We start from the raw sequence: 26,737 nt of genomic DNA, 5'->3' as shown, positions 1-26,737 counted from the left end.
TCATTGTTTCCTTCACTGTTTAAAAAAATGAAATGATTTCAGAAGGAAAAACAGGCTTCGATTTATGTAAAAAAGACAATGGTTACTAAACTACAATATAATCTGAATTACTGCTACGAGACATCATGTTACTTTGAAGTGACACAGAGCTTTAAACGTTCTATATGTAGGAATCAGAAATTCCCTCTCATTAGTGACACCAGTGGCCAATAAGTGAGCTGCAAGCAACATCCTGTTGCTCGTGCTTGTGTGATCGTGGCATGAGGTGATGTCTCTTTCCTCTCTTACACTTCTCATAATTACATAATAGATCTCTTACATTGTGTTTTGCACCATGTTTCAGCAAAGCATCTCTCACTCGCAGTCAGTCAGCCCCCCCAATGCTTTATGTACATGCACACGCTCACAAACAAATACTCACACACAGACTCCTGTTGCACTGTGGCTGCTGGCCTATGAGAGCCAAACTGCACCGCCAAACTTGCAAAAATATATGTTAATCAAACACCAGAACCAGACCCGACCCGCAAACCGCCAACTTCTTTTTACCAACCATGTTTACTAAACACTGGTAGGCTCAGTGAGCTGTGGCCTGGGAGCAATATGCTATGGCTGGGGAGCAATGCACCATAACGGGGGAGCAACGCACTGCAGTTTTGTTGTGAAATGTGTGCTTGTTACGACCTTTGGACAACCAACAGAAAAGGCAAAAGGGGTAAACTATGTTCTGCTATCATTCTAGAGCTTGTTTTTTCTGCTCCTTTGTTGAGGAAATAATGTTTTAACTGTGTGTACTCAGGAGTGGGCGGCTTATTGTGGGGGTGTTTTCTTGCGAAATGTGTAGTGGTCAACAGAGGCATCTAGCTGTTTCATTAGCTGGAGAGCTAATACCTGTAGGGTGTTCAGATAGCACCATTTTTGTTGTATTGTTGTGTCGTTAAGCCAGTCGTTTGTTGACGTTAATGGAAGAGAGGCAAGGCACTCGGGAGCGCACAAAATGTCACATCCTTTGGATTTTCGCGGGAAATCCCTTACATAGAAATCAGTCCACAGGCTGTTACGGACAACGGAGAGAGTCGGGGAAGGTCTCATTTTTTATGTTACATTATAAACTGTTCACTCATTGGCAATAAAAAACAATTAATAAATGTAAATTGTTTCAGAATTCTACATATAGAACCTTTAAACATCATTGTCATTCTCATATTTTAAAGCTCCTTCACCAGTTTTGGGTATAGTGAGATTTGAAAAAAATCTGTGAGACACAGGAAAATGAGAGGCCTTTACTACTACAGTTTAAAATGAAAGAGGAAAGTGTTTCATTAGTCTAACTTTTATCACTGCATTACAGCAACTAGAATACATTAAGCATAAAAATGTTAAATTTAGCTGTCTATTAAAGTTTGATATTGTAGCTTGTATTTTATTCTTATAGCTACATGTACATTAGTATACAGTATTATTGCACTCTCTGTACATTTCCCCACTGTATGTTACACACATGTTCCACATGGCGTGCATATTCTTCAGGTGCTACATGATTTCTATTGCTGTCAGATCCTTAGTTTGGCTCCATATTCATAATTCCTGTCAGTCTTCAGTTACAGTTGCTCTGATACCTCCTCACTTCTGCTCTCGCTCCTTTCTCCTACTGTGTGCCCCACTTTTCACAGGTCAGTAAGGTAATAACTCATACCAGAGACTCTGGTTACTGTCAAAATAATATCTTAGAGACATACTGTATATATACCTGCTATGGTTTATACATTTTTAGAGGCTTGAATGGTCTTTTTCTTGGGCTAAATTCAACAGCTAACTCAGAGGGAGGTCTGTGTTTTGCCATCTCTTGTTCTTTGTCTGAGAACAAGAGTTAGTGGTTTATTTTAGAATAAACTCTTGAGATGGCCGTAGCCTTGTCCCTCTAATGCAGGCAACCCAAATTGTGAAATGAATAACTGTCACTTCTTAAAATCACAGGATCTAAAATAGTGATGTATATTTGAAGTCTTGTCAATCCAAACCACCTGATAACTACTCTTGGTTTTTAGTGCTACAGGTGCAGACCTAAACACAGCAGATAGTCTTCTTGATGGTGTTGCTGTATTTTTTACCTTGCGAGTCAGCTGGATTCGCAAGATCACGGCATCATGAGATCACGCGAGAATCCATCTTGTCAGGCTTCAAGTTATGCGCTTGTGTCCGAACCACCGGTGGTGGATCAATTAGTGACGTGAATCCAGCTGCCTCACAAGGTAAGACAGTGATAGACGATGATAAACAGATAGTTCATCCCATCACCTGCCAAATATTTTTTGAGAGTCCCTGCCCTTTTTCAAACAGTTTCCATGGACAACTTCTCAGATGGTTCTGTGTAACAAACCATCTGGTGTGTCAGGTTAATGTATTCTGTGACTGCAGGCTAAACCTTATTTTCACCATTTGTTGCTAAACATCCTGATGTTTTCAGCTAGACTGAAGAATTTCAATATTATGAAACATTTTTTTCGTAATCGTTGAGACTAAGCCCCTTCCACTCCTGCCATGCTACTATAGACCCATTTTGGGGGGGACAGGTGATCTTTAGGGGGAGTTAGCAGGTCAACAGTATATGCCACGTAGAAGTAGTATACATCATATGAAAGCTGGGAACCTGAAGATTAATTTGACATACAGCTCAGTTTTTCTAGTAATAAATCTGTAAAAACATTGTGTTTTGTTTAGGTGCCTATTCAAATTTTGAAAGTTTAGACTGTATAAGGGCTTAGAACATTATGATGGAAGCATATGAAGGCCATTCACGTACTCAGTTATGTCTCATAAGTTGTTGCAGCAATTTTTGGGTTGATACCATTTGTTACACAGATTTAATGCAAAATGTAACCATTTTCGACCACTCAAGAATTGATAAAAATGGTCAATAATCCCTCTAAATACCACATTAAGACACCAAGACCTTGAGGAACACCATAGAAAAATTCATGCTGCGGTTTGGTATCAAAAACCTTTGACATTTGGAGATTTCTATAAGAATTGCATTTTTTGGCAATTTGATTGCGAGCACTTCTGTTCTGAAAATTGCTCAGAAACCCACTTACAGTCAATACACCTAGGGAAGCCATACATCCTCTGAATGCTCTACATCTCTAATTTGTGGTTGTAAAGTTTCATGAGGCTGTGATTATCCTAGAGGTCACAATAGGTCATTTTACAGAGTGAGGTCAAGTTTCAAAAAATAGTCTCACTACAATGAAATGACTACTATTATAATACAATTGGGCTCATTGAATCCACAAGAGTCTCAGCTTTCCATTCATACCAAATTTTTGCAATTTCAAGATTGTTTAGGGACCCCAGTATGCAGAAATATTCAAATACATCATTTTTAGAATACACAAAAATAACACATTTATACTACATGCAAAAAACTGCATGGTTTCTGCCAAAAACTGCATTGGATTAGCGTAAAGTGAGCATGTCTGTAAAGGGGAGACTCGTGGGTGCCCATAGAACCCACTTTCATTCAGATATCTTGAGGTGAGAGGTCAAGGGACCCCTTTGAAAATGGCCATGCCAGTTTTTCCCTTGCCAAAATTTAGTCTAATTTTGGAGCTTTATTTAGCCCCCTTACTGACAAGCTAGCATGACATGGTTGGTACCAATGGATTCCTTAGGTCATCTAGTTTCATATGAGCCAGCAGCCTACAGCCTCTGAAAGACAGTAATGTCAGCTGAGGACACCAGGGTCCTTGGGGAGTGGAAGAGGTTGGACTAAGTCTTACATCATGGGAGCTGTGAAAGGAGCACACAGCAAACCGCTGTGGTTTTACACAGATATGACTAGACTTGGAAATTTGTCTGAAACTCTCACTTTTCTTCAAATAGGGTCTAATGTTAAGTCAGCGTAAATTATAGGGGCAAAAAATTGAGATTTTTATTGCCCCATAAAACTAAATGACCATTATATATCAGCAGGGGGTCGATAGGGTTGTTGAGCAATGTCAACGGAATGTGTTGCCAGGTAATTAGATTTCTGGCCTTAAATGCTTAGTTTCCTGCATATAATTTGTTATAGATCAAAGGCTACTCTACAATACCCTACCCCACGCAACACAATGAAGGAATGGAGGAAGGTGCTTCATGTGGCCAGTGTCACAAGACCTTTTGTTCTCAAGTTTATAAAAGGCAAATAATGCATTCATTATTAGTACAGTATTTTGTAACAATTCATTTTTCTCCATTCAAGAATGGTACAGTGGGTTTGGAGATATGAGTTGTACTAATAATTTGTATATAAATGTCCCTTCTTCTACTATTTGCAGATAAGATACCAATAAATACTGATTTAGCCTAATAAGTTGAATAGTGGGTTCATAAAAGCTTTTACATTTACTCATGGTACCTGGTACCACCAGGGGAAAGAAGAATATTGCTTTTACAGAAGCAGCGCAGCAGTTCATTGGAAAGAATATTATTGACAGTGATGCCCATTGTGGCTGAACAGATAAATAAACAATATGTATTCAGAGAAACTCAAATTTCAACTCAAAATCCAAGGAAAAGGGAACAGAGTAATTGTTCAAGGGATGTCAAGTGTCCTTTACAGGAAAAATACCCTTCAAGCCAAAACTCAAGTGAACATTGACACTGCTGATGATGATCAAAGATGAAAAGCATTCCAAGATAAGAGAGGATTGAAAAGAGTTCCAGATGTGTTTCTTTTTGTTGTGGACTGGTCGGTTTCACTGCTGTTTGCATCAAATATCTTTTGTCTTGGGCCAGTAGCTATACTTATTTGCAAAGAAGAACTGACAATACTTAGCAATAGCCAAAGGATTCACAGGCAGGTGAGTATGTTTAACTGCTTAGGTTTTGTAAGTTTAATGATATATTATACAGATTAAACCACAGAATTGTGTTGTATATTGCTAACTTTATGGTAAACAGTTTTTGTTGATAACTATACTAACCATAAGTTTTCATGTTATTGACTCTTCATCAGGGATTCTATTGTAAAGTTTCCATTTCTAAAAAGTTTGATTGATAATCTGTCTTTTTGACATATGGAAAATAGACTACTGCTGTAAACACATCAGTGTGACTGGATAAGACCACGGCACCAATCAATCTGTGGAAAAAAATGGTAATAGATTGCAAGACCTGTATTTAAGACACACAGCTAACTTGTCCAGGTCTACTTGCAGTTTGTAGTTTTGTTAGTCAAGTAAATTCATTGATTGATTAATATTAGATGAAATGTATGTTCAACAGGTTAATCTTTGCTTATGTTAAAGCAAGTGCTGAATTGGAGTCAAAGCAGTGCACCAAATGTATATGTATATATATGCTTTTTTTTTTCTGATGCAACTGAAGTCCTAAATTGCTGCTCAGAGATTATGTGACTTCTTCTTACTTTGTCTGTATTTGACAGGAGAGCAGTTTTTGGAAAGCCTAACACATTTTAATAGCTGTGGAAAAAATGAGCTCATTGTAATATAATAAAGGCACTGACAGCGAACAGGGAGCAACTGCCCCATCCCCACAGTTTGTGGCTGATGCACTTAATGCTTACAACACAGAGCGGTCACCCAATAATATGGATCCTTCTTTCATTGTATAATCCATCAAAACCCATTACAGTATAATGAGAAGTTCTATCCTTATTATTGAAACTAATACTGAGGGTTTGTTTTTCCTTCATACCTTTGACTCATATTGTAATATCTGTGCATTTGCATATGGGACTCTTTCTTTTAAGTTTAATCTTTTATCTCTGCCTTGGGTACATATACTGTAGGTCATTTATGCTCATGGAAGTACTTGTGTTTGTCACTGTGTCCTTATCTTTTTTTTTTACAAAGGAGGTATAAAGGAACAGCCTCTTGTCTTCCATTCAAAGGTGAAGTCATCTGGATACAGCAGCTCCCCAAGGTAGGTTGATAAAGTAATTTTTCGCCTAACAGAAATTCAAATTAAGGCACAGTACCGGTCAGACTGGTACTGTATATTCTATTGTCCCAAAATTGGGTTAGAGTAAAGAGAAACTGTACATGTTTGAGTGTAAGGAGGAACTAAACTTTTTATATTCCATGGATTTCCCTGTTTTCTTAAATTGCAGGTACTTAAAAAGTATGGCACATGGTTTCAATTTCTCTAAGGGCCGCCCATTTTAAAATGTGGCATTTTTTATGGCATTGCCCTTGCAGGACACATCACATTCATCTAGGTCACATTAAAGGGGGCAGTGGGGCAAGCAGACTGCAGCTGCCCAGACATTCTTTCCCCAGAAACCTTTTAGTTGTTCAGCTTCATCTGCTTCTCTGGCACTCCAAGACTTAACTTGTACAGAAGATGTACTCTTTGCATCTTGTCAGTGTACCCCAGGCGACACTCCTCCCAATCCATCATTCTCAATACACCTTAAAAGGCAGACAACGTGGAGCATCCCCTGCTGGTGTCTCAATTACAACACCTTAGATCCTTTTGGATTAGAAACACCAACCGCTTTCAGCCCACTGCTCTTTGCAGCTACTCCCACAACAGCGTTTTTGAACAGGGTCCATTTAAACTGTGCCAGGATACAATGGAAGATGAGAGTTAAAATTTGTGCTGACAGAGAGGCATTCCCAACAAACCCTCCAGTGTCTGAGCCTCACAGGCTGTTCTGGCAGCCTAGCCCACAGTCTGGTTTAGCTCACCACAAGACATCATAGCCCAGCTTCTTTCTTGATGCATTTTGATCCTCAAAATGTCAAATAAATTGCTAATTAAACTTGGGGACCTATTGCAGTCTACAAACTGCATTCTAAATCTATTGTAGACTACAATTAAGCATTTTTATCGTAAAGATTAGTAGTAAATAGTAAATCAAAAGTAATAGTAAAAATTTGATGTAGACCAAACCATAAAGGTTGAAGTTTTGTTGGCTTTGTTTTTCAGAAGGGTTATGTTTTCACCTAAAACAAATGTTCAGAAAAGCAGATCCTCGACAAAGGCTAGCAAAAATACGTAAGCACTCTCTTCTATTGTCATTTTTCAACATTTTAAAACTTAATTTTTGCCCTGACTATTGATCATCTTTATTGTCATTCAGAGGTTTACTCCTCAGAGATTACCCAGCAGACAGCGCAGCACCCACTCTTCCACGCGTTCATCTTAGCATTGCTAACAAACCAGTCTACTGCCTTCAGTATACAGGTGAGACAATTACTGAAGCTGGTTGTGTAGTACTGTCCATGATCTGTAAAGCAATATATGATAATGCATTTACATAATCTTACACTTTGTAAGGAGTGCACATTCAACTGTGTTCCTTTTGCCAAGGAATTATCCGAAGTGTTCTATTGTTTATCAAATACAACCAATCAGTGGTGAGTAAGATGGCAGGAAAATATATTACTAAGATAACTCTCAAGCCAAAGTACAGTACTAATTAAAAAAGAAGTGTAAGGAGACAGAAACAGGAGGTTTAGACTTGGTCAGCTCCTGGTTAGGTCTGTGTAAGTCTGACCTACTCCATATACAAATGAGCACTTACTTGTACACTGAGATGCAAGTTCAACTAGGTGATAGAAAATTATCATCATCCAAGGTCATGTCCTAGGACCATAGGGTAGTTCTACAACATAAAAATACAATTTTCATTCATTAGAATTGGAGAGACCAATTGGAGCCTGACTTTATATTATTTTATCAGACATTTTTATCAAATAAAACTGATAAAAGCAGTTTTATCACCAGTTTTGTCTATCCTCAACTAGAAGGGTGAATTAAGGTAAACAGTAATTGAACTTAGACTGTACTGTACGTTAGCTGCCCCATTTTATTAAATTTTGATTGGCAATAAATTAAAGATACAGAATTATATTACATTTAGTATAAATTTCCCTGTCAATTTTCAATCAAAACACTTTTCTTTCCTGCTCTGTTTGAAAACCTCTTTCCTATAATCAGAATAATAAATCAGCTGTTGACTGAAAAATCCTAGTAAAACAGTTCTGTGTTTCTATGTTTCTCCCAGGTGACGGAAAACAAATCCTGTGTGGTCTTGGCGACAACTCAGTGCTATTGTACAAGTCCTCCCTTACTGGCAATCCAGCTGTCTACACAGGTGCATGAAGTTGACATGAGCACCCAGGCCTTCAAAACCTCTGAGTTATACTTGCCCTCAGTCACCAGTGGCTTTAGTCAGCATTGCTTTTGATGTTTGTGTTTCTTTTACAAAGGAGTGATTCAGTTCATTTTATGCAATAGTCATTATGTGTTTTTATAATGGGGCTTCACTAATTGACCTGCATATTTGGCTCACATTTCAGAGCTGTTTTAGATTAAGATCTTCATCCTGATGTTAATAGGAACACTAAGAAATTCATCCTCAGCTTGGATTTAGATCTACCTTATTTGGATTATTCTGAATAACATACTTTGAAATGGATCCATGGTTTAAGATTAAAGATTCCAAGGAAAATCCTAATATTCACTTCCCAAATATTCACTCTGTTATCGCTGTCAAAACTGTAGATTAAGGTCCTCTTTTATCAGAAAAGCATGGTGTGGTTATATTCCAAAGCATGACTTTGGTACATGCCGTCTTTGTTTTTGTCAAACAGTAAGACCCAGGTGGTGGTGGTGGTGGTGGTGGTTGGGAGGGGGGAGTAAAGATGAAAAGGGCACATTGCCTTTTGAGACAAACTATTGTGAGATTTAACTAATATAATTATACACTATTCTTCACATTATTAAAGATGTAAGTATTACTATGAGCTCTCTGTTAGGAGATAAATTCTGTCTGCCACCAAGCGACCTTAGCAGTAAAGTAAACATTGATGGGCAAAGAAAGGATATACATGTATGTCAAGCTTCTGTTTGCACTTGATGACTAAATTGCAGCGTGAACACACTCTCCACAGGGGGGCAGCAGAGATAAGAGGACAAAAGTTGGGGTGACCAGTAGGTCACGGTGATCCTCTGAACAATACCGTAAAAGTAAATGTTGCAACCACACACTGCATTTCCAGGTGAATTCTGAGCCACTCTCTTTGTACGCAGGGCATGACAAGCCAGTGAGCAGTGTGAGCTGGAGCCTCAACAGACAGTGGTGGTTGAGTGCCTCAGAAGACCAGACTCTACGAATCTGGACCCATGGCAGCCCAGAGCCTGCAATTATCATGGTAAATGTTTCATGAATTCACTAACACACACTTGTGTATTTTATTCATTTGTATTGTCTACATTCATTCCCCTTCCTTTCACCCTAATCTTAACCATCATGCCTGACCTCAATCCTTAATCAAACCTTAACTCACTCATTATTCTAACCCAAACCCAAGTCCTAACCCTAAAAAAGAAGTGAAGTACGAACCAGCCAAGTGACATCACATTGCAAAAATGTCCTCCCACTGAAGGTCTAACTCAAATCAGTTTAGAAGAAAAAAACTACAGACACACATTTTTACTCCCACTCTTGTCTTCAAAGAAAGCTGTGATTGTGGGAAGGATAATTGTCGTGTTGTAAATGAGAAAGTGATGCCACACTTGAATGACTGTGGTTGCTGCTGTATCCACAATGTTTTGCAACATGTTCTCATTTGCCGTCCTCAAAAAAGATGCTTTAAGAATATAATCTCTCAGGTTTGTGAAGACAATTGTCTACTGTCATTTGCTCCGTTTTCGTCTTGTTTTTTCCTTACTGCATTGTCAAGGAGCTGAAATCTAAGATTTTTACTCTCTTATACTTGTTTAATGAGATGTAACAATAAAGAACTTGATCTTGAACTCAAACTTGTTTGTATGTCATTAGAAACTCAGCCATGGTGCACCTGTATAACAAAGTTTCCATAGTGGAATTTCTGTGTAATGCTCTAAATGTATCTTTGACACATTGATATGAAACTTGCTTAATTCACTTTTTCCTTTTCTAATAAAAATAGCCTCATGGAATTAAAAATGAGAAAGCCAAATTAATTGGGGTGATGAAATAGTGTGTTTCTTGGCTCAAAGATAGTGACTTTGTCATTCAGAGCATCTGCTCAACTCAGAGCATCCAAAACTCTGATCATATGCAGACCCTCCTTACTTCATGAGGTATCACATTCCATGCGACAGTAAGAGATGTGTCTCATTTCCCATGCCAAGTGAAAACAAAGATTTGTCCTCAAATCTGGGGTCTCCCTGTGGCTGATGCTAACCATCCCTGCTTTGCTCCACTCAGATTGTTTCGAGCTTTGCCGTGTCTGCAGCCTTTGACTACTTGGTTTTCTTGTGAAACAACTTGGCAACAAATGCAAGTCTTTTGAGAGACAAGAGCTCCGTTAGGGTGAGCCAGAAGTACAAATAGCTTTTCAGAGTTCTCTAGAAAGAAATCACTTGAGTGACCACACAATATTCCCAAAACAGTGTTGGAAGTCTTCAGATGTCAGATTATTGGTAGTCTTGTGAGATTGGATAGGGATTTTGGTTTGAAGTGTATGTAAATGATATCAGAATTTAGCAAACATTTAAGATTTATATTGTCTACCATAAATGCCCACAAGTGTATTATTCTGGGTTTATACTGTTTTATGGAATAACTCAGACAATACTTCACATTTTAGTGGCTTGCATGAGCAATTGATCAATTAAAAACTATCGAGTTGGACAGTACTTATTATTACAGCTTTTTATTGCTTTCAGAATTCAGCTGTGACTTGACTTTGTTATAAATAACTCTGAGGCATCATGGAGTAATTAGACAAAGGTCTGAATCAGATCAGACCAAACTTTTTCCAAGGTCTAAGTCTAAATCATGGTCGATAAAGTTTCCAATAATTAAACAAGACGATAAATAGAAACATTTATTAAATGTGTTGTTACTAGTTGTTCTTCCTATTTCCAGTCATCCTAGGTTATATTTTTATTTTAGTAACATATTTTCCTGCATCATGAATGTCTCAATCTTGATTTTTGTCTGTCGTCTTTCCTCCTTTAGGGCGACAGCATGTTCTCAAAACCCATCAGAAGTGCCCAGTTTTATTACCTCGACAAATTTTTGCTTCTGGCATCTGGACACTCTCTGTACTTGTACTCGTATAATGTGGACGTCACACGCGATGACATCAAAATGTAATTAGTGCGTACACACAGAATAGTTTGGCATGTACTCCTGTTTTGCTCGTTCCACCTTCTCAGATGTGAGGATTTGATACTTTTCTTTGTCATGCATGATGGAAAGTTGGGTTTTATTTTTTTTGTAATAATGACTTCCATTGCAAATACATTGATTTCAACAAGTTTGCAATGCAGGCAAAAAGGGGATTATAGATCAAAGGATTGGTCTGTTTTAAGATTTATGTCATCTATTTAGGAGGCAGGCTTTGTTAGATTGCTTTGTTAGTAATTTGATGGGGGCCTGGCTTTATTTAGCTGCTACCACAGACACTGCTGACAGTCATTACCACCCAAACTGCTTGACTGTGTACTGTAAGCTGTCAGGGCTTATTCTGGAAGCCAGGGAAATGACAATCAAGGGCTTCCAGATCATATTTTAGCAGTGCATGTTGCTTATTCCTCTTTTTCTTCTTTTAGGTAGTTGTTTGTATGATGCATCTTGTGAAAGGCAAACAGATGATCTGTCATCAGTCAGTAAAAACAAAATCAGAAATCGACTATAAATCTTACTGAATTCTGGCTGAGCTACACAGCTTGTAAAGCTAAGGGAGAGATGAAGACTGATTGGTGTGCAGAGTGATTATGTTTGTTAAAATGGAGATCATATGGTTACTTTCACTGGTTCTGAAAATAATGCAACTTTCTCTTTTTATTTTAGATATCAGCAACGGAGTTTCATCAGAATGGCAGGATGCATCCCAACAAAATCAGGAACAGACATTACGGACTTGTCTGCAATCAATGATTTCTTCTCTTGTATCCTTTTTCTCATTATTATTCTTGAGACAGTGAGTGTTATATTTGAGACAGCTTTAATGCTGTGGAGGACAAAGTAAACCGATCCCTTCAGTAGTTTTACTTGGAGCACCTTGGCTCATTTCCATATCGACCACAGCAATCAGTCTGTGCTTCATAAAATCTTCACATTGCCTCAGGGCTTCCACTGGCTGATTTTACCTGTAAATCATTTAGGTGTCTGTAATTATTCATGAATGTCTGCATTCCAGCCCCTTGTTAGGGTTTATCATGCATTTACTTTGTAATAAATCCGCTGAGCTGAGCTGCGCAGTGTTTGGATGAGTTAGATCCTGTCATGAGTTATTTTGCACTACTGTACTGTGAAAAATAGATATCCAGTGATTACATTAAGTTTTAATCTATGAATTGTATACATTTGTAATAACTCACTTGCTAAATTTTCTGTATATATTATAAGAGTTAATTTGAGTATCACTGTATCTATACAGTGTATATGTTTTCAAAAGAGAACTGAAAGCGTTCAATAGAGATAAACTATAAATGAATGAATAGATATACATACAGTACATTAATAAAACCAAGAAGACAAATATTAATAATGAATTTCTAAATTGGAATAATATTTTTTTCATGTAAAGTCAAATCTCTTTCAAATCTCTTTTTTTTCTTTTTTTAGTGGCTTTCTTTGGCATTTTGGCCTTTATTGGATGGTTGAAAGTGAATAGGCAGAGAGGTAACAATGGGGGAGAGAGAGGTACTGGACCTGAACCAGAGAAGCTGTGGTTACTGTGTATGGCATGCATTGTAACCATTCAGCCACCATGGCACCACTACATGTATGTTCTTTTACGTCCTGGAATGCTGACTACTAAATAAAAATGTCTGAGAAGACTGATTTAACATTATACATACTCAGATATCTCGCATTAACTGCATTTCTGTCATGCCTACAGCTCCTACATAATAGATGCCATAACTTTCCTTAAAAGCTGTGTCAGACATCGTCCTGGTGTGTGGTTCAGATCGGTCCATTCAAGTATTTGACATGAACAAAGGTGCAGTTGCCTCAGAGCTGCCTAATGCCCACAGCAGAGCCATCCACTGCATTACACAGAACAAGGTGAGGCCATCTAAACAATTTAACATAAATAATATAACATCATATGGGAAATGATACACAAAAAGTGTGAGAAATGTGTTCATGGCATTTGATTATTCAAGGTCGGAGCCTTTATATTGATATAGAAACAGTGGTCACTGGAGAAATAGTTGTGGATAGGTTTGATTAAGTGGCATTTATAGGAAAACTGGAAACTATGGAGAAAGTTTTACTCCAAAGTTACACAGTTGTGACTGTGACCGATGAAATACAATAACCAGTAAAAATTAAAATATCACCATTGTTTTTATCACACAGTCTGCAGCCTCAACTCTACCTTCTTACATCATTAATAGAGCACATTCATTGAGTGTGATTCTAAAATGCAAAATTATTTCATACTTGTTACTCTACAATATTTCTTCCAATGTTTCCTCATTCTGATCTCAGACAGTTTGCATTCAACCATACACTTTGATGTCGTGAAAACAGCACTTACCTTTAAAGTCATTTTAAATTACTGAATAACAAACTTATAGTTTCAAAAAGTCACACACGTAGGTTTCTGAGGCTTATGGGTTTTTGTCAAATCTGCGTCAGAGATTTGTTTTTCTCTTTCGTAGCTGATAGCGTTTGTGAATGGATAGAAGTAAAGACATCCCATCACGCCACAGGCAGACTGAGTGACATTTAGACCTGACCCACACAGTGAAGAATTTGCTTGGCTTGGCATCAATGGGTAGTGTGAGCCCCATCCTCAATCTTATCCTTGAAGGGTCTACTATTTGGCAGATGTTATAGTATTACATAAGACATCTTCGAGTGTTGCGAGAGTTACATAAGGCGCAGATCGTCTTTGAGGGGAATAAAAGTGTTAGTTTGTGCTGTGAATGAAGAAGGTCATGGTTTAAAAAAAACTACCCAAATATTTCCATGACAGGCAGACAGACAGGACATGCCATCATCAGTATCATTCATCTTGCTGAGTGTTTGAATGTAAATCCCTGGTGAATCAGGATTAAGACTGCCATAGAGATGGCAGGAGGAGATTCCAGGCTGGATGATGGCCTTGGAGTAATGCTGTTCCATGATGCAGTTTGGGTTTATGTGGCCTTACTCCCACATCAATGTCTTGAACCAATATGGGCCTAATTTGCTAGTGTCTAACAAGTAGACAGCTTGGGCCTAGGTCCATAGCCATTATAGTACTATGAAGAATGAGTGAATGCATCACTCAAAATGTGTGTATAAATATCAGTAATAAATTCATGCAAGTCTGGGTTTCTGCTGTTATTTACATTTCTGTATAACTATCAGATCACATATCTATATATAAAGCAAGGAATCTCTGTCTGTGTGCCTATATGTATGTAAGTTTGTCCTTCACATATCTCGAGAACTGTTCATCCAATCCACTTCATACCTGGCAGGTGGGTTGCAGGGGAAATGAGGAAGTGCAATGTTGATGTGCGAAGTTGTTTGGATGAGCGGTTCTCGATAAATATATAAAAATACCTCATAAATAACGTTGATTTGCTCCTTCCTCTTCTGCCTGTGGAGTCAACGAGCAGAAATACTGACAGCGCCACTCTGCCATTGCAACCCATAGTGTTAATGACTTGAAAACAGACTTAAGGTCTACTATTGAGCTGTGTACTGTGAATGAAACTTGGCATGTACGTGCAAGACTTAGTGCTGGATGTCTCAGGCATGTTCAGAAATATATAAAAATACCTCATGTTGCTTCTACAAAGTTGATTTGCTTCTCCTTCTGCCCGTGGAGTCAAGGAGTGGAAATATGGACAGCGCCACTCTGCCATTGCAACCCACATTGTGGTCGGAGGTGGGATTACATCCGTAGTGTTAATGGCTTGAAAAAGTTTAAGACTTAAGCTCTACTGTTGAACTGTGTAATGTTACTGTGAACAAAACTTGGCATGTACGTGCAACACTTAGAGCTGGATGTCTCAGGCATGTTCAGAAATATATAAAAATACCTCTTAAACAAAGGTATACGGACAAATACAGACAGCGCCACTCTGCCATTGCAACCCACATTGTGGTCAGAGGTGGGATTATATCCAAATTAAGAAGAACTACCATAGAGAATGAATTGAAAAAGTTTAGAGAGTTAAGCTCTATTCCCGTTCCTGAAGCACGGAAACTTTCTATGCATGTTCAAGACATAGTGCAGGATGTCTATGGCACATTTTGAACAGGCACTACAGTTCATCCTATCAACTTCAGCTCAACTCAAAATTGTAGTCTCCAGATACTCTGCATGTGAGGCGTTTAGGGAACATGGGTAAATTATAGTGTCTACTGATAGCCTGTGTGTGAGGCATTTTGGGTACATTGGTAAATTGTATTGTCTACCAATAGCCTGCATCTAAGGCATTTAGGGAGCATCGGTAAATTGTAGCATCTACCAATGGTCTGCATGAGAGGCGTTTAGGGGACGGACACTGTTCTCTCTAGGTACTGAGAAATTGTCCCATTCCCAACAGGCACATTTTGAACAGGCGCTGCACTAGTTACGGAGAAGTGAAGGTCCTGGTTCCTCTTCATATATAGTCATTAATGTTTGCAAGCTTTATAATACAAAGACAGCCATTAATTTTGATCAAACAAATTATGGAAATTTTGATACTTACTGGAATACAGAGAAGTGTGTGTGTAAGAGAGGGGCTTGTACCCAGTGACCCTTGAGTATTGACTTTACTCACTTCTGCATGTTGACCTGTGCATGCTTGACACTCAGGGCAGCCCGGATTAGCTGGATAAACTACAGCTAGTGGCATGGATTAAATGCATTAACCCACTGATGCAGCCTTGCACACAGCTGACTTTATTCCTTAAACTCAGAGGTGCCTGGTCTTTGTCACGCCAGCTATTGTGTGCCGTACATTGTGGGCTGCCTATGGTGTGTTGTTTCAGCTTGGCTGTTGCGTCAATGTGGGGTCCTCTGCCTGGTTGCCCGACGGCCTTTGGGTGCTGCAGGGTTAATACCTGTGGATCATAGGGATTGCCCCCGCCTGGAGACTGCACACATAACATCACTCTTCCCTCCCCTCGCTTTGTCGTCCTGAGGCGGACCAAACATCAGGAACTGCAGCATGTGAAGCAGCTTTTCCCACTTCAAATTTCCATCGCCTCCTCTGCAAAATTCACCTGGAACTCATCAGAGCAGAGGACTTCTCGGAAAATGGAACTGGAAATGCCCTCTAAGGCTCCCGTTCTCACACTCTTAATGGAAATCTAAACACAAAACACTCCGACCGCTCTCTCTCTCACACACACTCTCTCACTTGTATGCATCATCTGATAACTGTGTGTGAAAGTCATAATCGGAATCCATGTATAGACATGCAGTGGAAACTCCATATATTTATAGCTGAGGCCTACCTCAGTGTGGTGGATAAAAGATGGAAAACAACGACAAATTTAGTAACACTTCACCCATTTCAGCCTCACTATACTTACATTGTCTTTAATTTTTCCCTCTAGTTACAGGAATGATTGTGGGACCTGGAATAGTAATATTAAAACTATTTGCCAATACAGGATATACGGAAACAGAATTTTCCAGTACTGGACAATATGAGAAGCTAATTTACAAACTATTTCAGTCAAGCATGGGCTGACTAGGCATTTTTTGTTTTTTCACAGGGCTCCATGTTCAGCACACAGGCTCCAGATTCATACAACCTCTTCCTTACCGGTGCAGTCACGGATGGTGTAAAGATTTGGGACCTTCGTACACTTAGGTTGGTGTTAAGATACTTTGTTATGTTGGATTTATTGTAAAAAGTTGATCTTTAATGTGTGAAACTCAGGCAAGAAAAGTGCATTGAAACAGATACAGACACATGTGGCGTGTAAAGGCAGTGAGTTGTGCCTCAGTGTTCTCAGGCTTTTCTGAGGGAAAATATTAAGTCTGGGTGGCACTACAGTGTGGTAACTTACCCAGAAGAAGAGACAAAGAAGCTTCAATGCTTCATAGGTTTATATTTTAGACACATAGGTGATAGTTTTCCACTCAGGGATTCCACTGGATGAAGAGTTTCTTCATCAAATACATCAAAATTAGCTGAGAGCAATAAATGTTCAAACATATCAAATAAGAAACCATTGTTATTTTTTATACCTCTGCTTTTACTGGGAGTGCACAGGTAACTTATATTCAAATTAAATCATCATTGTTTCTTACACAAACATTCCTAAGTTGATGAGTGAATTCCGAAATTGTTCAATTTCCAAAGTACGTAGCTGAGTTTAATTTTCTTCGGCCCTTAGTAGCAGATAGCCATATAAGGAGGATAATTCAAGTAGGCTCTCTTGGATTTCAAAATGTTCCTTTTGGCCCAGTAGACGGCATTATTGAGTACTTCATTCTTTCACGTCTGAGACTGCTTCCGTGTTTAACTCCTCATCCCAGACTCCGTCAAAACCTTATTGCTATCTGATAAATATTTGTGCCTGGTTTCCAGGTCAATTTCTGGTTCAGAGAGCTGTCAGCAAGCGTCCCTCAGCAGATGCAGTTCCTCTGAGATGAAACATATGGATGCATGAGAACAATATGTAGGAACATTTTTTCATTTTGTCAGCCCTGCTCATTTTATTTTCCTCTTTGATAAACTTCTGTAGCTAGCACTAACCACTAAGAGTTACAGTTCCCCTGAATTAATGTTTCTGTTTATTTCTTTGTGTGCGTGTGTGTGTGTGTGTGTGAGTGTGTATGTGTGTGTGCTTTTGAACTAATTTAATTTAGTATCAAAATAAAACATTGATCACATAGAAATCTTGAACATTCCTTGACCACAAAGTACATCCAACATTTCCAACTACCAATAAAAGTTCTTAAGAGGGAAAAAACATTATTTCAAGAGAATAGCACAAACAAAAAAAAGATTTTTTTAAAAGTATTCTTCTATTCAGCCAGATACAGAATTAACAGTGTCTATCTCCTGGAATGCCAACAGCTTGCTTTCCCTGTGTCCCCATCTCACAGCAAGTCAGACCAGGAAATCTAAGGGGGCCCATTTTGCTTTATATGTCAACAGCTCATCTAGTTTTTGTCATGGATGTATTATAAGAGCTGGATACCAGGGGTCATGTATTCAGGCCAAAAAAAAGTTTCTAGCTTCTGGGTTTGCTTCCACATTGTGCAGCATAAAACCTCCATGGATCAAAAATTCATAATTAACTTTGTTTGCAGGTTGAGGTGTCCTGTACAGTTTTTACAGTTTTACAGACATCTACTTTACAGTGGTGGTCTATGGGGAAAATGCATTTTGGGCCAAAGGGGGATTTTTGCTGCAATACTGCGAGTGACCACTGGGAAAATTGGCTGCAAGGCTGAGCAGCAGAGCCCTGTCCAGCTCTTATAATACATCCATGATTTTTGTCCTCATTTTTGTAGAGCTTTTAGGTCTTTCTCATTTTTAAACTGTTTATGTGTTCTTTCTTGTATTTTAATCTAATTTTCTAGATTCTGCTAATTTTCCAGTTGCTGTTTCTTTGAGGCAGTTGACATTGAAATAATTTTACCTCTTGTTACTATGGCACAGGGTAAGGGACAAAATTAAGACTACTGAGAAGTTGGTGGAGGCTATATCCTTGCCAAAGCCATCTACTGATCTGGCCAATGATAAGCCGGCACTGGTAACTGAGAGGCCGGTGGTGGGAAATTAGAAGCCAGCAGTGAGAAATGAGAAGCCGACTATTCATTCGGCCAAGGTGGTAACTCATGCATCTAACTTAGCAGCCCAACGGATCGCCTACTGCCTTGGCTGGTCATTAGCTTCTGCGGCTAGTTACTAGCATGCCAGGGCTAGCAACCATGGACATATAAAGAGAACTGGATACAGCATCGGAGGCGGGGCCCCGTTAATTCCTATGAATAAAGTTGCTCAGTGGCGCATGAAGCCAAAAAAGTTCAACTTCTTCTGCATTTTTTCTGCATCTGTGGGGCCCATAGAGCAAGCACACTGGTGACTTTCGCCGACCAAGCTGGCTACTTCTGGTTTAACCCTCCAGCTAATTTGAATGGGGATAAAACAATTCAATCATGCAGCTCTTCCAGACTTTCAAAATGTGATCAGACTGAACTGATCAAATTCTGATAGTGAGTCATTTCACGGGGGTTGTGACGCTCCAAAAAAATTATCTGCTGATTTACAGATGTATCTTTCACAATATAAGTCTATGGGGAAAAGTCTTTTTGATAATTAATTACTTTTTTTAATTACGCGGTTTGGCTGCTATGTCAACTTGGCTTCACAGGCTAGCACTGTTCCTGGGGGCTTGCTAGCAACCCACCGGATCAGCTGCTGGCTTAGCTGGTCATTAGCTTCTGAGGCTAATAACTAGTATGCCAGGGCTAGCAACCCACTGGAACAGCTACTGGCTTGGCTGGGAATTAGCTTCTGAGGCTAGCAACGTGTCACCACCCGATCTGTACATACCATCCAATCAGTACTGCACATGTGCAACTCTCAACAGAGATGAGAAGGAGGCGAGATGGCTCACTCATTCGCAACTTCCATCATCAGTTCCAGAAAAAACAATGTTTAATTCAGAATGTTATTGATTAAGACTTTTTTAAAACAAGTTTTAACGTCTTCTGGATGCAGTGAGTGAGTCTGTACCTAACTGGTTTACTCATCTTCATCATTCATGAGTGTTCTCAAATCTGCTCCCAGTAGTGATACCCTGGCTTGTGCCTTTCTATTTCTTTTATTTTATTTGAGGCTTGCAGTTAATGGAAGTAATTAAGTACATACCAGGTTTTGTTTTTATCAGAATCCCCTCATGACATAAGGCAATATAAAAATTCCAGCTAATGGAAATAATTAAATACATACCAGATTTTGTGTTCATCAGAATCCCCCCGACATAATAAGGCAATATAAAAATTCTTGGAATAGTGTGATTACATAAGATGCTCATGTCATTGCTATCATTGCTACAATCAGTCAGAGTATTTCATTCAGTATACTGTAGGTCTGTCCTCTAAATGGATCTATGCATTGCCTGACCATGTCATATACTTTTTTGCTTTGAACAAAACGCCTGAAAAAAGTTTTACCTGTTGTAAAAAACAAAACTTTGTGACATATGATTGAAACTCCTAATAGATGAAATACATGTGTGAGTCTAAGTAGCTTCAATATATTAACAGCATACTGAAAGTATGCTTAAGCTAATCAGAACACATTCCAATAAAAACTGGTCAAAGCAAGATATGTGGATCAGCCAGAGTTACTGAGGCATTGCCTCTGAAAAGACAGTGGATAGTTCCAAACCTCGGCACATAAAACCAAATGTGATCCATATTCTTAGCTATTGGAAAAAATAATTGAAATGAAGCTGTTTTTATTAGCCTAAGTTATACCTACGTGTATAGAAATTTGGCTGGCAGGCATAAAATCACGTAGGCAATCTAGAGACCCGCACCAAAAGTATTCTCTCACAAAACCTGGCTAATTAAATAAGCAGCATATTTAGTTGGATATCCGCAATTTTGTTGGGCCATTGCTATTTTATCAATAAAAATGTAATAAATTATGTTGCCATCGGAAAAATGTCATTAACGGAGTAATTTTATGACCTTATTATGCTTGTCCATAAACACTGATGATGAATTACTGTCTGGGTAAAGACAGTCTACAGTCTAAAGACAGACAGACTACATTTGTGTTTAATGGCTGTATATGGCCATGGGCATGGCCATTATACCTTACTGGTGATAGAACAGTGTTCTTATTAGACACATATATTTACTCACATTCACAAAAGCTTTAAGTTGGGTTAAAAGTTGAGGTTAATGCTGCATTCTGTCTCTGATCAAATTGGAGAACTTCCAGAAAAATCACAATGGGATATGTACATTTCACTCAGTGGACACTGGTTAAGTCAGTCTTCATTTTATTTTTCTCTGTTACCCGAGAATTACCAGAACTTCTTGCCCCTTCCTTTTCAGACAGAGGCACAAACATGCCTGATACCCACGTCTATCATCAAAGATCTATTAATGAAGGAAATGATTTTTGAAAGCTTGACATACTTTACGAGTTTCATATGCAAAGTAAACTACTGCAATGGTTACAGTTTATTTCTGTAAGACCCCACTCCTTACATTTCCAAATGATGTGGCAAGACATCATTTATCAGTTGTGCAGGGTCTACACACCAGCATTTACATAGTTAAAAATCATACTCACTCAGACACTAAAATCGGAGTGAGAGAGAAAACACGTTGTGGTCTGCTTGTCCTTAGTTCAGTGAAATGAAATTTCCATCATTTGATGAATTCATGCTGAGCAATTCATTGTTACTAGCCTAAATAGATCAATAATGTATTTATACTGAATATCAAATAGTACAAGAAAGAGTAGGCTTTCCCTTGATTTGCACTGACACAGTTAAATTGGATGAAATATGTTGGCTGCAAATAATGAGCCATGATTAGCCTGCTGATTACCTTGATGACTGACACTGAATACCCAGGTGGATTCAGTAACCTTATAGGCTCACACTCAAGAGGATCGACCCTCCAGTGCAGTCTGTGTTAGTCATCAGGCGAATGCCGGATAGTCATCACTCAACATTGAGGATGTGTGTGTGGGATTCAGCCCAGCATGTCCTCTCCCCCAGTCAAAACATTAGATCCACATTCTGACCTAGAAAACCAGATGAGTGTTTACTCTAACTTGTTAAACTGGCTGCTGTTGGCGTTACAGTGACAGGTTGCGTCAGCTCGGCTGCAGACCTGAATGCCCAGATGTAGTTAGGGGGATTTAGACACAGATACTTCTGTGATACTTCTAAATCCATCTTGCTATGCAGTCTTAATGATAAAAGGTCAGATTTTACACAGTTTATCACATGAGTAGCTCTCACAGAGAAGATAACATAACCCTAGTGGGTATATTTTTTAACATACTTAATATATTCTTAGATTCAGGTAAACCAATTGTAAGGCAAAAGTATTTTGTAAGTTAAAAACATTTTTCTTTGTCAGTATCCAGTATCTCCTGGCTTTAGTGGGTTCAGAGACTCAACAAAATTTTCACAGTCTAGATTTTGGGCTGCACTAGCTGTCAGTCATTTGAGATTTTGTCACCATGTTCTCAATTTTCATCTGTTGGCCTCTGTTTTTTCTGTTTGAACATGAATGTATAAACGTAGCTGGGTCTTGATACTGGTAGAAACCTTGCAAGCATGTGTTAGTTAATGGTGTTGCTGGATCTGATGATAGCTGCCTCCACTCTCTAGTCCAATCAAGTCTGTTAAGAAGGATACCCCTCCAGCACTGGTTTTTCAGTTAGGCCCTTTTTCGGCATCGTCCTGACAATCTAGGTTCTTGACTGAACTCACTCAGCCTTATGAACCAACACATCCAAAATGGCGGTATAGGTCTAAAATTCAGGCTGGCAAAAACAACCTACAGTTGCGTTTACGCCATCTACTGTAGCAGCAGTATAATGCACTCCGGCTTTCCAAAACCATAATTACAATAATAAATAACAATAATTATGTTTTATGGTTTGCTAACGCTGTGGTTAAGGTCTGGTTAGGTTTAGGCACAAGAAACACTTGGTTAGGCTTATGGAAAGATCATGGTTTGGTACTGATACCGGACCGAAAATGGGGCCTATTCAGTCCAATATGAATTGGTTGCCTCGCGCATACGCCAAAAAAGTTTCTAGCTTCCAGCTTTGCTTCTGCGTTGTGCAGCCCACTGAATATACGCAGTAGTGTTTCTCCAGCTGGCCCCGCCCGCAAGTTCCTGCTCGACCCATTAACTTTACATTGTGATGACATCATGGATTTTTAAATTGCTTTTCTCAGCTTGAAGAAAGTTTTACAAATATAAAGCCTCCATGGATCAAAAAGTCATAATAGAAAGAATCATAATTAACCTTGTTTGCAGTTCGAGGTGTCCTGTCAACAGTTTTACACACATCTCTTTTACAATGTTGGTCTGTGGGAAAAATGCGTTTTGGGCTGCAGGGGTATTTTTCACTACAAAACCGCGAGTGGCCACTAGGAAAAACTGGCTGCAAGGCTGAGTAGCGGCACAATATCCAGCTCTTATAATACACCCATGGTTAAAATGATCACTTGAAACATGGTTTATACTTCCTTAAAGTTATGCAACCTTTGTCATCATGGCAACAATAAACAGTACAACGTTACTTTTTTTTTTTTTTTTTTTACATGTCCCGACATTAGATTGCACATGTGTTCCTAATAAAGTGGCTGGTGAGTGTATATTGACATCATCTGAACTGCATCACTTCCCTGGATCATAATTACTACAGCCGCTAGATGGTGTAAACATAACTATAGGTTGTTTTTGGCAGCCTCAATTTTAGACCTATACTATCGTTTTTCTTTTGAGGACGGGCTGTATGCTCAGCCAGTGAGACTTTGTAACTTACGCTCTCGAGGGCTGTATGGGCAGATTGTGCAGTTAGCTGGCAGTGACAACGTAATGAAAACATGAGAGGAACACCTGACAAAATACAGTAATACCATTCAATACAACACCACAAAAAACTAAAAATTCCATAGAGTTGACTCAAGACATACTCAACAACAATTCAGCATTATAAGCTTCATTAGTTATTGCTCAGAAAAAAATGTATTAACCCACATTTTATTATAATTTGTCTACCTCGTGTATGTCTCAATAACTCACTGGAACTGGGTATATCGAATTCCTTTATGGTCACCAGTGAATATGACCTACTTTTAGCCAGACTTAATGACATTAGCATCTGAATGTCAAAGAAATTTTCTCACCAGATCCTGTCAAAGGCCTGCTCTGCCAAAATGCCAGCCCTTATAGAGACCCTAGCTCAGCTAGCTGTTAGTGGCATTGTAAAGACATTACATGCTGTTGCAAACCAAATGAAACAGCACAGCAGTTGCACGAGGGGGCTATTCGTCATCTACTACCTTCTCTTTCCTGTGTTTTGCTTGAGTCATGCTTAACTCTTTGTCTTCAACTGGTTCAGATGTTTGTAAAACGTGAATTCTGAAGGGTAGCATTTTGTTCCTGCCAGTGTAGGTATACTAATAGACACTGTATTTCCATTGTACGACCTTTATATGGGATAACAGATCAGTTCAATATAAAAATGACTGCACTTGATTGAAACACTTAATTTCCAAACCAAAGATATTTCACTCATGCACTTTGTTTATCAGATAGTAGTACTGTTTTTTATTAAAGATGCTACTTTCTATTTCAGTCTTTAATAATATGACCACTGCAATGAGGCAGGTAGAAATTATATATATTGATATGTATTGTCTCTTTTTTGCTTTCATTTCTCACCATTATGTGCATTTCCTCCTCAGGTGTGTACGGCGTTATGAGAACCACCTTAATCGCTGCCATCCATGCTCTTCAGCCATCTCACCATGTGGCCGGTTCATTGCCTCTGGCTCTGAGGATATGTGTGTAAGTTGTAAATACTTTGAGGGTTTCCTTACACAGTGTGTGTTTTAATCTCCCATGTACTTCTTTAGTTATGGGTCAGACTTTTAGGTTTCCCATAACAATAATATGACAATATTTAAATCTATGATAGTCAATCATTTTTAGCCATGCTAGCTACATGGCTCTAGGGATGGCAGTATTACTCTGTTGGTCCACCACTTTGGTCCAGACTGAAATATCTCAACAACTATTTGATGGATTGCCATGAAATTTTATACAGACATTCATGGTTCCCAGAGGATGAATCCTACTGACTTTGTTGATCGAGAGGCATAGACAGCTAACCATTCTGACTTACTACAGTAAATTAGTTTATGCATAACTTGTATTTATGTTTATATAATAATTTATATATTTCATACGTTTATATCTTAATTCACCTTGTTAAATTGTAAGACAGCATGAAAAAAGCAGCTTATCTTTATCAGTTTCATCTCCATTTTAGGTGAAGACTGTTTGTGCTTGACTCAGAGATTTTTACTTGGACTCAGGCCTTTTTCCATAGAAGTCAAATTCAACATTCATGTTGAAGCAGAACTGTTTAATTGCTTTTCCAGACTGTGCCTTATATTTGCTTTCAAGACGTTTTCGGAAGACTGCCTCCCTTTTCCTTATCCATCTCTCTTTTCTTCTGGTGTACGTGCTTGTTGAAAGCAGTGGAATAATATGTACATGCTGCTAGTTATTATTAATTATGGGCACTCAGCACAGCGCGGACATTTGAGAGCATCTCTGTCGAGATCGGACATTTCCAGCATTTCTTGGAAATCAGGAGCGTATATGGTAGTGAGCTACACCATATTTATTTGTAGCTGCCCTGAGACTTCTATACGCCAGACACATTTGTACTTGTCTTAATATTTCAAAAAGCAATCATGGAAAAAAAGAACCTGAATATTCTAAAAAGACTCCCTAGACTCATATTACACATTTTCCAGAAAAACATAGGGCCAAAAACAATCTAAGTGGAGTATCATTTCAGTGTGGTCAATATTAACCTGTTGTGTGTACAGTTGAAATCTGTGGTATTTTCAGCCTTTCTGATGTCCCCTCTTGTCATATCAGAAAGTGCGTTTTCTTCAATTCACACGTTTTCACTGCCCAGGCTCTATTGGCCCTGCTCTCTGCCTTAGTTAATGTTGATAAAAAACTGATTCATCTGGGGTTCCATGTGATATTTAAGCATTCTTGAAAGAACTTTTTCTTCCAAGTATCTAATGCCCTTTTAGGCACTACACACGTCATATGCCTTAGACAGGAGACCCATGGACTGTTTGACAGAGCTCACTTGAAGTGTTTTTTAGGGAAAAACGTAATACAAAACAGCTGCAGGAATCTGATGAGTCGTCGTCTGGTAACAAACATCCCACATCTGTTTTTATCTGTGCTCATGGCACTGAAGCAAACGAATGGGTCTTAAAGCTCACTGATTGTATTGCTGTGCTGACAAGCTGATAACACACATTCATATTACTATTCTAAGATTTCTAATTAAGCATTAATTCTAAGATCTCCACACAAGCTGTATGGATATGTCTTGTGACATTTTGTGGAAGTATATAATCCACACCTACATAACACCCACAAGTAAAGGGATGATTGGTATGGTTTTTACTATCTCAAAGCAGAAATTAACAATATTATATCTGCAGGGGTTTATTAAAATCCATATCAATGACAACTTGATTTTGAAGTACACAGTATTTGACTACCATGAGTGTATGATGAGCCTGTAAATCAGGAGTTTCAGTACCCCTACTGAAATGCTACCCCTTCAGAATCTTAGTTTTAGGAATGTATTCACATTTTTTCTACAAAAGATGTGAAACTTCTTTGTGGTTCAGTGTTTAATATTGTCTTAACACAACCTGTACAAGTACTTTGCTGACAGAAAATGTGACCTAAAATGGTCCTGATTCATATGAGAAATATCTGATCACAGGAAACAAAACTGAGAATGTGAGTATCCAGCAGCAACTTTTAATACTGGACCATTTTTGATAAAGTACAATATTCAAAACGTATCAAGCTTCAATTCCCAGCCCTAGATATTTTTTTTTAAATACATTGAACTTATCTACAGAGTCATTTGGGTTTAGTCCATAGTTGGGATAACTGGTTCTGGCACAGATATTGCATAATTTTATGTGTCTGATTACTGATGTCAACAAGAGCCAAGTATGTCTTTAGCTAATCTCTGAACATAATCACAAACTCCCGGT

At 38.6% G+C, this 26,737-nt stretch overlaps 1 protein-coding gene across 3 annotated transcripts in view; it reads left to right on the top strand.

Moving 5' to 3' along the window:
* wdr27 (WD repeat domain 27) overlaps positions 1 to 26,737 on the top strand; it is a 53,184-nt gene that overhangs the window by 9,234 nt on the left and 17,213 nt on the right. For all 3 annotated transcript variants that reach the window (XM_042432561.1, XM_042432559.1, XM_042432562.1), the window contains exons 13-22: positions 5,859 to 5,928; positions 6,937 to 7,005; positions 7,091 to 7,194; positions 8,018 to 8,107; positions 9,046 to 9,167; positions 10,964 to 11,097; positions 11,801 to 11,898; positions 12,900 to 13,021; positions 16,670 to 16,767; positions 24,374 to 24,476. In XM_042432561.1, the coding sequence (XP_042288495.1) occupies positions 5,859 to 5,928; positions 6,937 to 7,005; positions 7,091 to 7,194; positions 8,018 to 8,107; positions 9,046 to 9,167; positions 10,964 to 11,097; positions 11,801 to 11,898; positions 12,900 to 13,021; positions 16,670 to 16,767; positions 24,374 to 24,476 (1,010 nt within the window). The remainder of the gene's footprint in view (positions 1 to 5,858; positions 5,929 to 6,936; positions 7,006 to 7,090; positions 7,195 to 8,017; positions 8,108 to 9,045; positions 9,168 to 10,963; positions 11,098 to 11,800; positions 11,899 to 12,899; positions 13,022 to 16,669; positions 16,768 to 24,373; positions 24,477 to 26,737) is intronic.

Source organism: Thunnus maccoyii, chromosome 14, assembly GCF_910596095.1.
Source record: "Thunnus maccoyii chromosome 14, fThuMac1.1, whole genome shotgun sequence".
NCBI classification, from domain to species: Eukaryota; Metazoa; Chordata; class Actinopteri; order Scombriformes; family Scombridae; genus Thunnus; species Thunnus maccoyii.
This window is presented reverse-complemented; position numbering and strand designations above follow the sequence as displayed.